Genomic DNA, 15,813 nt, shown 5'->3' with positions numbered 1-15,813 from the left:
TGGGCTTTGAGCAGTCTGGTCTGGTGGAAGGTGTCCCTGTCAATGGCTGGGGAATTGGAACAAGATGATTTGTAAGGTCTCTTCCAACACAAACTGTTCTATGATTCTGTGATCAAAGTTGTTGCAAATTTAAGGTGAAAGTTACCTAGCTATAGATATCTAATTTTAGGCTTTTGTTATACTGAATGGTCCACTGCCACTCCTGTAGGGTGAGGGTCAGCTGTAGGTCCTGAATCATATCTGCAGTTTTCAGATGGCCCTGGGTTTCTCCTGTGCTTAGTCAATTAGATCTCATCCATGGTCAGTACAGGCAGTGCAGTTAAAGTGTGCATTTGATTTGTTCTAAAGCATACCTGAATGAGCTGGCAAGTCTTCACTGACAGCATTAATAGATCTGTGGTTCTGATAACGGGTGCTTACAATCCCAGCTCTTAGGTAGACAGCTGCACTGAAGTATCTGACCTGCACACCAAACAACAAGCTGGTCATCCACCTATTTGTTCATCTGAGTCTGAAGACAAAAGATACAGATTTTTTTTTTTTTTTTTTTTTTTTTTTTTTTTTTTTTTTTACAGATATGGCAATAAATTGGATCAAGCAAAATAAAAACAGCATGTTTCTGGTCAAGGTCAAAATGTTGAGATTCCTCCTCTCTTTTCCCTCTCCCTACCTTAGTCACCACTCCACCAACCCCAACCCAGTAAAAAAAGATTGATTTGAAACACAAGTAAAATCTCATGTCTTCATCTTTCACTGGTTTTCAGTGCTTAGATGTTTGGCATCACTTCTGTTGCTTGAAATTGTCAAAAGACACTCTTCAAGTCAAAAATAATTCTGTAATGCCTTGTGTTTTATCTTCTTAGTGTCCTGTATTTAGATGAAAGACAAAAAAGGAAATACAAGTTTATGCAACCTTCTGCTTTGGATCGATTTACTCTGAAAGAGCAATTTAGATTTAGAAGTTATACACAAGAAAAAATAGCATCTATCAAAACCAAAACGATGTGTTGGTATAATTTTGGAATATTTGAGTATATTGGATCAACTGCACTGTAGGTGAATTTGAAGACAGTACTTTTCAGAGACAACAGAGGGAGGATATTATTTAGCATCCTGATCTTGTCTGGGTAATTGTGAAGTGCACAGAGTATTCCTCTTTTGATAAAAAAAAGAGTGCAGATTCTGCAGAAAGATTCTTTGGAGCCTGATGTCAGGCAAAGGCAGCAACTTGGACACACCTGTCTAGGCAACATGTAACTCATCAAGCATCTCAATTAAATATGATGTCTTAGAGTTGTGGCATTAGAGTTCTCAAGGGATTTATTTATTTTATTGAGCATGACTGCAAGATCTGATAACAAAGCATTTCTGTGACAAGTCCTTAAGAAATGTGTCTGGTGATAAGTTTCATAAAACTGTACATAGCAGTTTTGTTCAATATTCTTGTGTACACAATCCTGACTGAAATGCTGTTACAGATGTATACAGAAAAATACATGTGAATAAAGCAAAATGCATACTTTTTCCAAACAAAAGAGCAGGACAAACTGCTACAGGCTACCCACTTTCATAATCACTGTCTTTCTCTGTAAGCCATGAATGGTGATTTGGAAACTTTGCATATTGTTTGGACATTTCAGCCAGTCCCATGTTTTAGTAACTAAAGCTTCATGTGTGTTGCATGTGAGAGCTAAACTAGAAAGTGCTGTGGTTAAATAAATTTTCAGTTTGTTTGCAATCTGTTTAAAACCAGTGCTTCCCAGGGAAGCTGTGGTAATGCAGTTTGTCCTGTGATGCCCAGGTTCTCCAATGACCATGGTCTGGCTATATGCTGACCAGCACACAGCTGGACTGAACAGAATGGTTTTGGCAAAGACTGGTGCTGAGTGAGGTGTATGTGAGACACCTTTAAAAGCTTCAAAATAAGCTTTATCCCTACAGGTAAAATGCTACTGCATTAATTAACCCATGATCCTGCCTGTATCAACTTTATATTTATGTGTTCCTACAACTGATTGCCCTACAATTTTGGCTCAAAACCCTGATGGATCCCTGAACCATGGTGTCAACAGCTCAGGAACAGCATCACACACCAGTGAGTGTGGAGGCAGCTTCCTGCACTGTCCTATGGAAAGCCCTGATCAACTATACCTGCTAGTATCAACTTAATGCTTTAGATCTTTAACACTTAAACCAAGTTATATTTGCCATTTGCCCTCCTCATGTGAGATCTCAGGGCTCTTGGCTGGGTCTTGGTTGCTGTTTTCCTCCTGTCTCTTCCAACAGAGAAGTACCAAAGAACAGGAAATAAGGATGACTTACATCTCCTGCCATTTGAATATATATTGCAGGAATACATAGGCTATAGAGAGTTTAGAGTTGCTCTAATACCTGGATGGAAAAAAAAGAAGAGGGTGTATAATATTAAACTGAACTTATTATATATTTAGGGGGAGGAAAAAATTGCCCAAGTGTGGCTATAAGTAGGTCAAAGTACATATGCTCAGAAACACACTGTTGTATTCCACACCGGAAGTGGATCTTTAGAAGACTAAAATACCAAATCTTTAAAAGCTAACTAGATAGAAATGTAGTTATTTATGATATTATCTGGAGTCATAAGCCCCCAAGAATGGAGCTGGTAACAGATAACCACTAATGCTCTGTAGCCTAGACCTGGAAGATAGTTTTTTGTGTTTACAAAAAGTCATTTTTGCAGTTTCAGTTTCATGAACCCTTCAGTCATTTATACATATCTAAACATGAGAATATAAACTCTAAAACCTGTGTCATAATTACACCAAAATAAAATTTCTGCTAGACATTTTTTGGGTCATTGTATTGATATGGTTCTTTTTATTTTCTTTTAGTGGAGAGGATGCTATGGAGCAATTAAGACTTATTTTCAGAATGTCGTTTCTCAGACTTCTGCTCCAGCAAATCAGGAACAAAACTGCATAATAAATATTTCCCTACTCTAATTGAGTTTTGAGTGACTGGTGATTTGGCTTTTTTCCTTTCTTAAGTAAGGCATTGCAGAGATTTTTGCTCTCTTGAAGCTTGTCTCATATGACAAGACAGTCCAAAGGGCTTTATAAGCCTGCTGTAATGACCCCTAAATAGGCTGACAGTTTTATAGCAGTCCCCAAGAGGGAAGCTTCCTTTCAAAAGCAGCTGAATATCATGGAAAAGGCAGTGACTCCACATTGACTTTTTACAAAGCCAGAAAGACTAAATGGCTTTTTGGATTAATAACAGTTTTATGGCATCCTTCTCTTGCAGAATATCTGTCAGCATGTGTGACTCTCCATTATAGGTGCTGTCAGGAGCTCAGAAAAGTGCAGTTTAAAGCCTGGGAGCTTAAGTTGTTATAGAGCTGTGTAAAGCCACGTGTCTGCAGAAGGGAGAGAGGTGTGAGATAAATCCTTTGTTTATCCCAGCTGATGACATCATTTAATGTTTACCATAACAACCTCCAGATGTAAATCTGTGAGATTCTGGGCAAAGTGAGTTCCACACTGGCCCTAATGAAAACCTCTGCACACACACAATAGGCTTTCAGGACTCTGCAGAGCACTTGTGTAGCCTCTTCTTGGAGAATATAGTGTGAGATGACATTTTAAATACCAAAGCACTCAGACACAGAATTTCCTCTTCAGTTAGATCGAGTTCCTTTCATTCATTTGTCATTATATTGGCTGTTCAGAATCGGTTTTTCTAGTGTTTGTGTAATCAACGGTGATATTCACAAGCTGTCTTCAGGTTCTGTTCACAGTTGATGCTGAGTATGTATGCAATGCCCATATTGCTATATATATGTATATTCCCTTAGTTTCTCTCATATCAGATATTTAAAAAAGAAAACAAACAAAAAAAACCACCCCAAAACAACAAACAACAGATTGCCATTTTGTCATTGTGCAAGCAGCAAGTCACTGTGAAAGCAGTTCTTTAAATTGCATGTTTCCTCAGTAGATTCATACAGAACAAAGACTTTTGTTAAGAAATTGAACAGCAGAGAGTTCATCCTTGATGCAAAGCACTTATGAAATTGGTAATTTTGATCACCTGAGAATGATAGAGCTTCCTAAGCAGCAGCCCCTATATGTATCCTCTGTAAGACTTTGATGTTGTAATCCACAACTTATCTACCGAAATTTGAGCTTTCAGATTTCGAGAGGCCAGTTCAAGTTAAGTATTCCTTAGGGTTCTTTGATTATCAGATCCTATAAACCTGTAATTCATAGCATTGCTTGTTATGATTGTAATTACAGTATTCTGTTAAAATGAGTTATATGGCAGCAGCATGCAAAGTGTCTCTATCCCCATTTTCCCTGGCCTTAATTTTCCCACTAGGACCCCATCTGAGGATAGGTGATTATTTCTTGTACTGTCTCATCTCCTGTGCTAATGGCTGGTGTGCTAGGGATATTCTCCATGTGTCCTTGCCACCTGCCCCTGTCTCAGTCAGTGTCTGCCTAAAGAAAATGTGAATAAATGAGGAAAATCAATTGCAACACCATAAACACATGCTTCTCCTGCCCAGGTAATATGGAGTGTGACTGTGCATCTCTCTTGCCCCTTCTCAGTGCCCAAAACGTGCTGTTGAGAAGAGGTTTTCCATCACCTGCAATGCAGAGCTAGCTCAAGTCCTACCCAAGCTGTCACCTCTGTTCTCCCCCTTGAGCTGCTTTTAGCTGGTGGGGACTAAAAGCAATTTTCTAGCAAAAGTCTGAAACAATTCAGAAGTCAATTTTGGCAGTATTTTACTGACATGATAGGCAGAGATACCATAAGAGAGCAGCCAGCATTACATGGGATCCGGTAAAAGTACAAATAGTTTTGAGGAAGCTGTTTTTGCTGTATGTGTGCAGAGGCATCTTGATGCTGTCTTATTTAAATAGAAAGTGTGTTTTGGTTCTACAAAATGGATTGCCAGAACTTCTTTATTCCTTAGGGAAATAATTTTAATTGCTAGCTTATTTCCTTTCTCTAAATACCCAAACTATTGTTATCTTTGCTTCTTTTTGCTGAAAAGTGGTTTGTTTTAAAATATGAAGTCTCATGTCTTCTCCTTCCAGTGTTTCCATTATAGTCTACAAATGCACCTTTTAAAAACCACAATTCTCTGATTAATTTCATAGGTTATTAATCTAGAAATGTTTATACTCAGAAGTAAAGACGACTTTCTGAAATTAGTAATTGGTGATAAATTGTCTCAGAACTAATTTTTGGGGCAAATACTAGCAGCAATTTCAGTTATTTTAGAAATAGACCCAGTCTGTGAGTTTGGCAATATTAGAGCAATTTGTTAATATATTTTGTTAAAAATCAGATACCAGACCTTCCTTTCACAGTGATAAAATTAAGCATCTATAAAGTCTATCTCTATATTTTTGAGGGCTTCAGAATTTTTTCATTATGTTGTCATGCCAATTGAAGTTGGAAATGCAATTTTAATAAGTAGCATATTTAAAGGGACAACAGTTATCAAATTAAATGCAGTCTTGTCTTCTATTGCATCTGGCAGTAGTTCATGGCACTTGATCACAAATATCTGAAGACGAGGATCCTTGGATGGGACGATTGATTGATTGATTGATTGATTGTTTTTTCACTGATAATGTCACAAACAATGTTCCAGTACTGGGAGAAGGCAGCCAAGCAATCTGCTGAAATGTAATGGCCATCTGGTTGGCTGATCTATAATAATTTGTCTTGTTAATCTCTCTTCTCTCTTCTCTTCTCTTCTCTTCTCTTCTCTTCTCTTCTCTTCTCTTCTCTTCTCTTCTCTTCTCTTCTCTTCTCTTCTCTTCTCTCTTCTCTTCTCTCTTCTCTTTTCTCTTTTTTCTCTTTTTTCTCTTTTTTCTCTTTTTTCTCTTTTTTCTCTTTTTTTCTCTTTTTTCTCTTTTTTCTCCTCTCCTCTCCTCTCCTCTCCTCTCCTCTCCTCTCCTCTCCTCTCCTCTCCTCTCCTCTCCTCTCCTCTCCTCTCCTCTCCTCTCCTCTCCTCTCCTCTCCTCTCCTCTCCTCTCCTCTCCTCTCCTCTCCTCTCCTCTCCTCTCCTTTTCCAGCTACAGAGAAAGCAAGACTTTTTCTGCAGCATACTACTGTGCAACAGCAGAGCTCATTCCTGAGTGTGCCAGCTGCTTTTTGTCTGGCTGAAGTTGTTAGTTTTCTTCAATTACAGCCTTACAGAGAGAGAGCTTGAGAGATGGCAGAACTTCTTGTTCAGTAATGTCTGTGGTTTGGATCTAATTGAATCCAGTATTTAAAAACAAAATATTCATGCAGTTGAATTCAACAGCGACTCTTACTCCTAAATCTTGTTTGATAATATCATCTGTCTCCTAGAGATTTATATTACTTTCAATTTCTGTTAAAGAAAAAATATGACAGGAAAAGAATTAAATCTAAAAAGTCCCATGTTTATGTCTGTGATTTTATCATCATAGAATCATGGTGTCTTACTTCACTGAGAGGGAGCTTATTGTTTCATGTTTGTTTCAGTACTATTTTCATGTGCATCTTTGGCCAGAATCTCAGTTAATAATTTGAACTCATGTCAGAGGCATAATGTAGTTGTTACTTTTAAATATCATATATAGTTACTTTTTGTTATCTTGATTGTGAAAGATTACATCACACTTTGGAAGACTTAATCTCTGAAGGGACAGCAGTTACTGATGAAATGAGTATGTGATATTTGACTGTATTTGACATTATCCATATATGTAATGTATGGAACAAATACTGAACACCAAGTATTTAAAGAAGGCTTAATACTCAGTTGTGCTGAACTTTTATGAGTAGTGCATGTATTCAGCTTTCCTGAGAAAATTCATTTGTAGTTGAAGTATGGGAATATATTCCAAGTGTCATCAGACAATATCCCTTATGAAAACTAAGAAATTAATCTCTACAATCTACAATAAGACGGCAACTCAGCATCAAGTGTTTCCTGAGGTTAAAAATAACTTGTTTCCCCAAAAGAAAAGTTTTATGAGAGATGTTCTAATAAATATTCCCTTTATAGTCACAAAGGTTGCCAACAGTAATCCTCATAGCCGGTGTAAAGAATATCTGGAAAAATCCTTTGCTTTAATGCTGTACTGTTTGGTACAAGAAAGGTGTTATGTACTTCATATACATGAAGTACAGTAAAAACAGTATTTGAACAGAACTGCACATCCAGAGAACCAATGGGAGACAATGCTCATATCCTCCAAATACCTGAAAAACAAAGAAAAAAATAAAAGCTTTCTTGAAGCAGTAAAGTGTATGTTCTCTGCTTTCTCTGCATGTTCTTCCTTTCAGTAACATGCTTCTATGTCATTAATAGATACTGAAAAGTTTGTTTCTTGTCCTAATTGTATTTATATATAATTCTAATTATCAGCAGAACTCTAAATCTGTCTCATATGACTATTAAAACTCTTTTCTTAATTGAATAGTTTACATGCAAATTCATATAAATTCTTAAGCATTATTCCATCTTCTTATGTAGTACCTACCTGTAGGGAATGGAATGTCTTATGAAGCAAATACAATCAACCAAAGCATATAAACAGGTCTGACAGAATGAAAACTCCTACGTATCTCATGATACCAATAAAATTGTATTTATGAAAGACTCCAAGAATTTCATTTCCATGGTAATGCAAATTAGAAACTATGAAGGCAGTGACTTGGAACAGACGCTTGGATCCTAACCTTACTGCTCCCATCAACTTTACTAGTTAGCTGCTTGTGCCTTTTTGTTTCTGATTGTAAGTTTATGGATGGGATTAAGAAAAATTAGGATGTGAGAGAAAAATCATTAATAGTATATTCATAAAATACTATAAATATTATTAATTAATAAAATTCTGCATTTATTATTAATAAAATTCTACATGAAGGCTATGAAGAACAATTCTGTCTTCCTTCTATCATTCAAGTAGAAGCAAATTTGCTTCCCTCTGGAAGTATCTAAGATTATTTAACTTGAAAAAAATACTAAACAAGGTTTTTTATACACTAAACTTGGTAGACATAAGTAATTCCTCACACAGTGCCAAAATCTTGAGCTGCAGGCTATAATTTAAGTGTTTGATTTACAAGCTATATGATGAATCTGCTTTGAGCATGGGTCAAGGTACCATTTAAAACATTCTGATAGAGCTACCAACTAGGCTCAGTGCTAGAGCCTTCCAGTTGTGGAGGTGGGGGCTTAGGTACTAGAAATTAACTGGAGTAGCTTTCTTAGTTATAAAAAAATTGAAACACAAAAAAAACCTTTCACATTTTGACTATGGTTTAAATATTGTATGTTTATCTGAAACAAACTGTTTGGTAATTATTTGTTATTTGTCTCTGGAGCTCTTTCCTTGGGACTTGGTAGGCCTTAAATGTGACCATTCTTTACTAAGAAAATTCCCAGTCAGAATGATAAATTGGACTGGGAATATAAATATTTGTTTTCAAATCCTTTTACTTTACAGTACCTCCATTGTATACATGGCAGTAATAACTGTTTGTGTTGACCATTAAAGGAGGAATGAATTTGGTAAGATGACTGGGTTTTGTCATCTTCCTGACAGTATAGTTTTAATTATGTTTACTTGTGTGACTAACCTAGGGCTGGTGAAGCCATTAAAAATTGCTTCTTCAGAATTTTTACTGAGATTTACTGTACATATAAAGTACATCCTGGCATACAAAGTTCAGCAGAAGACACAGAAATTGTCAAGGAGAGAAGAACCTGATTATATCTGCAACTGCTTTAGTAAAATGTGTCAGTAATGGTGTTAATATAGGATCAAATCCAGCTGAAACAGGATTTATGGTCAATATGTTTAATCTAGGATGTGAATGATGTAATCTAGAATATAAATCCTTGCCAATTATGTCTCCAGCTCAGTATCATGTCAGTAGGAATTGGTTGTGTATGATGTGGGGCTGTGTGGAGGGGGTGTCAGGTCTGCGTGGCAGCATGGCCTGGTGTGAGGGTACTCCCATGTGGCTGACTGGATATAGGAGGGACAGCAAGAGAGGAACTTCTCCATCACCAGGGTAATTCTAAATTCTGAGTCTGCCTCTTCCATTTTCTATGGTAGTGTGTATTTTCTGAGTTTATTTTAATTTTCAAACTCTATCTTTGAGGCTTTGGGTCTTTTTGCTTTGTCTCAGAAGGGGATGAAGCAAGGAATGAACTAAGAGATACTAGCGTGTACTACTTTCATAGTATTACTTGTAGCTATTCAGCAGAAAGCTGGCAATGCTGTTGATTTAAATATTTTATGGTTGCAACAGCTTAGTTTGAGTGAAGGAAGACTGGAAGTCTGAGACGTGTTTCATTGTTTGCCTCAGACCACACACTTTTTTCTCTGTCTTATATAGGAAGGTACAGACCTTCACAGTAATTGACCTTAACAGAAATTTGCTGTGATGGGAGCATGACAGCAACTACTGCATCTTTAAAAACCACAAGAATTAGGAAGATTTCTTCTACAAATATGTATATATTTGTCTGTCTTGGAGGGGCAAATCTACAGTAAACCAAACATTTGGAGATTTAAAATAAAATAGCATTGTAAGCCTACAGCTATTAGAAATGCTTTGGATGTTCTTATATAGGATAGTCTATTGAATTATGGTGAGAAATGTTAAAAAATACAATTTTTTTAAGGTGCTGTGAATGGTTCCCATAGCTTTGTTAGAGTGTGGCCATTGTTACAGGAACTGTCCATCTTTCCTCCAAAGCCATCAAATATTTTGCCATAGATTTCACTGATGTGGTTATTGCAGAACACATATGATTGGGATTTGTGATAGTGAACATTATAATCATAATATAAGATGATTGCTTGAGGTAACTGCCTTGTCAGCTGCTGGTGGTTGGGAGCAGAGCTGTCTCTGCAACATATTTACAGTTTGTGCTTTTTTCCTTCATTACTGAGTTTCTTTGAGGAGCAACGGGACTCAGTATTTCAAGGGTGAGTTTTATAGCTAAGGTGCATCTTCCATTATAATCTGGTTTTCCTGTGTTTTTCCCTTTTTCAGGAGGACACAGATCATAATTATTATACATCAAGGACATATGGCCCCTATGATTCTACTAGCCGGGATTTGTGGGTCAATATAGACCAAATGGAGAAGGACAAAGTAAAGATTCATGGGATCCTTTCCAATACCCACCGTCAAGCAGCAGTAAGTTATTTTATCAATTTCTTCTTTGACTAAAGACTTTGGATATTTTTCCCCAGTGACCCACACAGCACTGTTACTAAGCACCATGACTACTGTTCACAGAGCTGTATCTTTGAATTCTAGTTAAGCTGTGGAAGTCTTTACACTGTTGTTATCAATTGATTCCAAGTTGCCTTTTTGAACCTTCTGTAACAGTCATTCAGAGATGCCTTCACAGATATATTTAAAATTTTCCTCTGTTCATAAGGATCACAAACTATCAAACAATAAACCACTTGCATTGCTGAAATCGGAGGGAATTTTACTGTGGAGTTTAATAGTGATAGAGTTGGGTTCAGGATGAAGTTGAAGTTTTAAGTCTCCCACGGAATGTATGTGGTGTGTTTGCACTTCTATTTTATCTGAGGTGTCACGCTTATATTTCCTTTTGGGACAACTGATAAAGCTCATGAGAATGTCATATAGTAACAGAAATTATGTGATCAAAATTTTAGGTTATCAGCATATAAATAAATTGTAGCGTGAATAACAATCATATTTAACTTATTGTAATCATGTTGCTGGAAAAATGGGTGTGAAAATAATGGGCTTACACACTTAGGAATGGAATCAAATACTCTATAATTTAAAGATTATATTCCCTGTTCTCATCTGTGGCTAGAAGCTGCACACATAGAAGAGCCAATATTAGCACAAATTAAATACAGAAAATTACAACTTGGAACTGTGGCTAATGAGATTCTTGTTTCATCCATTCACCAACTTAGCTCCAACAAAAAGTCCTTGGGTTTTGCCCGTTTAAAACAAAATCTAGTGAATGCCTTACTTAAAAGTTGTACACTTTTTAAAGATGCAGGTGTGTTTAACAGTTTTAAAGCTAAGAGAAAGCCCAACTTTAATTCATCTTTTCCTTTGTTTATCTGTTATCACCCTGGTACAAGCCAGGTGACTGCTCAGAGGAATGCAAGAGACAGCAGAAAGAAATACTGTGGTGACACTGACTGTGCCATAATCAAATCTCTCCTGATGGGAGAGAGTTTGTAAAGTCCTTGCCAGGAGTTTGAGAGACAAACAGGGACTCTCAGCCTTCGCTGCTTCTCGATAGTTGTTTATTAAGTCTTAGCAGAGGAAAAGAATCACTAGCATGATCCAGACATAGCACAAAGCAGAGAATGCAGGAGAAAAGCCCAATTATCAAGATTACACAGGCTTTTTAAAGATAAATTAACCAATGGTTACTAAAAACGTACATTATATTTACTTTTCTACCAATTATTTAATAACACAGCCAGGAACTGCAGAATTCTTTGTCCAGTCATCCCAAACTACTTTTACTGCAGAATATGGAGTAGTAGAACAAGAAGAAGGTTGGGAGAATAACAACAATCCTCCATTTTGATGGTTTTGGCTTTTATCTATTTACTACATTAACAAACCCAAAACCTCTAAATTTTTCACCCTGTGACAATCTTACATAGTAGTCTAAGTGCAGTTTCTAGTTCTTTTCTAATAGTAGTCAGTTTTTTCCACAGACAGAGGTCAAAAGCTGTGTTGTTCAGGGAGGTGAAACCCCTCAAAACAGGCAGAGAAATATTCTCTGCACTCTGGGTTCCTACACTGTGGTATTTAAGTTAGAATACAGAAAGCAGAGTGAGGTGATAAATCCAGCACATCTAAGTGACAGAGAGTCCAATGCAAAAAATATATCCTTCATAGTTAAAAGACTGTAGGCAGTCAGGGTTAATGCAAATGCAGATGGTTCAGACAGTTATATATCTTTGGGGCAGACGTAATAAAACAGTGTATCAGCTCTTTTCTTAAGACAACTTGATTCTAATGAGAAAAAAAGGACCTCGAGGGTACCTAAAAGTGAGAACCTCTATTTTCTGCCTTGTCTACTTTGTGTGGGATCCTGGTGCTCCATGTTGAGGGAAAGAATGGAAATATGCCAAAAGAAAAGATAATAAATAAATTACAAATACTTATAAAAGGTATAACATCTTTTCCTTTTAAAAGTAATTTCTGAAGCCTGGGACCTAAACATTAATTAAATTTCTTTGAGAAATTTTAACCCATGTTTAATGATTAGTAAAGATGACACCCTTCCATGTCTTTGTTGTAAGCACTTTTGTTTCCAGTTGGATCCCTGAGATTATGCAGCTAAAATGTCCTTTCCAAGGGGGGCATTTTGTTGAAGTTATAAAACTAGAGGCTAGAAAAAGGCAATATTTTTTAGTGTGGTGTGGGATTGGTGTAGGGGACCATTCAGCATGCCAGATGGAACCTTAAGGGCTTCAACTGTTTCTCCCCAAAGCAAGTGGTTTAAGACCTTTCTTCTGAATGTCAGGTGCCCTCTCTGCCTTTCTGCCAGCTCCAGCAGAGAAGGCTCTGGTCCCTGTTTAGCACACTGATATCCATCTCTTTTCATGCTTACCCAAACATCTTGGACTGGGAACTTGAGTGGCTGCAGCCATGTCTACATACAGTTTTAAAGACCCCTTTTTCAGATTAATGTCCCCTCAAAGGCTGAAAAAGTACCAGAGAGTCATCCTGTAAGGTTTTATTCCTTATTTACGATCTATAGTTGACTTTCTTGTATGTTTGTGCCCAAGTAAACAACATCCATATGTACTACACAACAAAGTTATTTAACAGAGAGATGTGATCTCTATAACTGTACAACTGTAAAGTCATATATTTTGAGATCATACATACCGCAGCAACAATCTCTCACCTTCTCTCCTGTAGAGATAAACTTTGACATTACTCTTTTCATAAGGCCATTTTGCACATCTTTCAGTGACCCAATGATTTTCATGCTGATAATTTCTAAACATTATTCTCCAATTTGACAATAGAACCAGGAGTTAAATTATTACCAGCTAAATATCAAGGAATTCACTTACGATGTCAGGGATTCTTTGAATACTAAACATTTTACACTCAATTTGTGTGTTTTCCTTCATTTGGAAGTGAATAATCTTAAGAGTTCCCAGAAGCTGTCAGTTGGTTTTGCTTCTACAAGAAAATCCATAAAAACTGGAGAGGGACCTGGAGACGGTCCTGGAGAGGATCCATGAGATGGTTTGACTTGATAAACAGCATAGTAATTGTTTGTGGAAAGTAGCAAACATATATTAATGGCACAATTACAATGTCTAACACTACGGGATTTATATTACTAGTAGTAAGTGTATTTTTTCAATATATTGCCACCATCTTCTAAACCATATAATAAAATTTTAGAGGTGGCTTTGATATTCAGTGTGTTTAAATTAGATATCTAGGAGTTGATCACCCTAACATTGAACTAGAATACAGGATACCTCATACTTGGGAGCTCAAGTCTCTTTTCTTCCAGTCCATTCTATCATTTATGCATGGAGAAAACACTTTATTTCAGTGAATTGAAAACTCTGGTATTCTTTCTAAAAACAAGGTATGCTTTCTAGCATCAAAATGAAAGCATAATTTTAGTGACTGTTAGAATATTATGTCTTAAAATATTACTTAAATCATGTTGGTTCTTTATTACAGTATTATGCTAAAAAATTGGCTATGTTAAACATTTTTACATTGTCAGAATTTAAGGTATCACATTTTGACTTAAGTCAGTGGGAGATCTGTATCTGGCTTGAGTGGGAACGAGATCCAGTTTTTGTTGCGGACATCTTTATATTAGTGTTTATATTGTAGCAATTCAGAAGACAGGTAAGGGGGCATAGTTTTCTTTTGAGGTAGTTTAATGGTTATCGTGTACTCAGAAGGTTAAAGTTAATAGATAAAATGGAGGGTGACATATAAAGGAAAGGGAAAATTTGGTCAGAAAATTGGTAGTTTTAACAGAGTTCTTCAAACAATGTTTGGTAGAGCAAGGACAATTTAAATGGAGTGCATTCATAGATATAGCATACACTTCAGCATTGAAAGCTGTAGAACATGGTAAAAGAACATTTGTGTGAATTAATTCATGTGCTATCTTTTGCATATGCCATTTTTGATTAGAAATGTTCAGTTGTACATCCATATTTATGTATATACAGAAAAGGTCATTAGAACCTACTCAGTCCAATTAACACAAGGCAAATGGATTTTGCATTCTAATTAAAAACAAATAAAAAATGTGCTAATAAATCCTGTCGAAATTCTGTCTTCCTTTTAAACAGAAACCAAATCTAATTTAAAGTTACTGTAAGTCTTCAACTGCAAATTTCATGATAAATAATTCTTTAAACATTTCTGGTGTATGTAAATATAATTCTTCCTGAGAGAAGAAGTAATCAGATATAATCTGAAAATAATAAAACACAGGACAGAAATAATGGTAGGGAAAAGAAAGATGAAAGAATACTTTTCTTCTTCCTTTTCCCCCCCTCCTCTTTTTTACAATGTGTGGGCTGTTGCCCTTAAGTGGAGTCCTCAAAGGTTAGGGTTGAGGGACAGTCACCAACAACCCATCTTCACACCAGTTGTTATGTAGTAACTCCTCCAAAATAAGGAATAATGGACTGCATGCTCATTTCATATTTGGTATTTGGACCATTATGGAAGAGATGTGTTTTTCACAGGATGTTATATTCAGTGAAAAGACCTTGCTGGGATTTCAGCACTCTTTTCTGCCATGACTACTAATTTATTCAGCAGTTAACCAGGTAGTACACAAGGTGATAATTATGAGTGTCCACAATAATCAATGAGCTTCGAGACAGGAATGGAATAGGTGGAAAAAGATAAAGCCATAGGCAGAGAGGCAAAATGAGTTTGAATTTGAATGATGCTCTATGGTGAGTTTAGTTGAGAAGAGTTCATTCCCCAAACTACAATTCTCTGCTATGAATTCAGCTGATAGAGGATAGACACCTGTAGGGAAATGGAGAAAAAAGATTATTTTAAAATTTTCATTTATTATTTTACTATTTTATTTTCTTTTGCAATAACAACTTAAGTAGAGTTTGTTATTTCTTCTGTTGAATATTTCTTTATGCATCATTCCATCTCCTAGCTGACAGTATAGAGTTTTGGGAACTGGTGTCTTGTGGGTTTGATGAAGGAATTACCTTCCAGTGACCAGCCTTTATCAGACAAGAACCCAGGTAGCAGCAGAATGTCAGGGACAGCACTTAAATCTGAAGGCTGGCTTGGCAGAGCAGCAGATAGCCAGCAGCCAAAGCAGCAGGCATCCTGTAAAACACAGATATTGCTCAGGCTTTAGATATTGATGGCTCCTTTTAAGAAAGAGGTTAAAGCAACATTTTTTTTTAGGCAGAAACTCTACAAATCTTTTATTAATTGTATTCTTGTGATTGAGTTACAATGTCTGTGTATTTTCTTTTCTGAAGTTTTCTGTTATAAAGATCCACTGCTTTAAGTGTTTAAGTGCTCCATAGAATTCTTTCCAGTTAGCTACTGGCAATTCCAAATTAAGAATAACAAGGCTCTGGTGAAAAATAAAAAGCAATGAAAGAGATATTTGAAGTGGATGACTGTTCATCTTTTTTCTCTTAATGTTCTGCTCAATATTGATTTTATTTTTTTGGTGTTATTCCTTTCAGAGAGTGAATCTGTCCTTTGATTTTCCATTTTATGGACATTTTCTACGTGAAATTACTGTGGCAACTGGGGGTA

The 15,813-nt window shown here is 36.4% G+C and overlaps 1 protein-coding gene across 1 annotated transcript in view; it reads left to right on the top strand.

Moving 5' to 3' along the window:
- PLXDC2 (plexin domain containing 2) overlaps nucleotides 1–15,813 on the top strand; it is a 264,431-nt gene that overhangs the window by 129,840 nt on the left and 118,778 nt on the right. The window contains exons 3-4 of the mRNA XM_069006678.1: nucleotides 10,042–10,188; nucleotides 15,741–15,810. Of these exons, the coding sequence (XP_068862779.1) occupies nucleotides 10,042–10,188; nucleotides 15,741–15,810 (217 nt within the window). The remainder of the gene's footprint in view (nucleotides 1–10,041; nucleotides 10,189–15,740; nucleotides 15,811–15,813) is intronic.

This window comes from Aphelocoma coerulescens, chromosome 2, assembly GCF_041296385.1.
Source record: "Aphelocoma coerulescens isolate FSJ_1873_10779 chromosome 2, UR_Acoe_1.0, whole genome shotgun sequence".
In the NCBI taxonomy this organism is placed as follows: Eukaryota; Metazoa; Chordata; class Aves; order Passeriformes; family Corvidae; genus Aphelocoma; species Aphelocoma coerulescens.
This window is presented reverse-complemented; position numbering and strand designations above follow the sequence as displayed.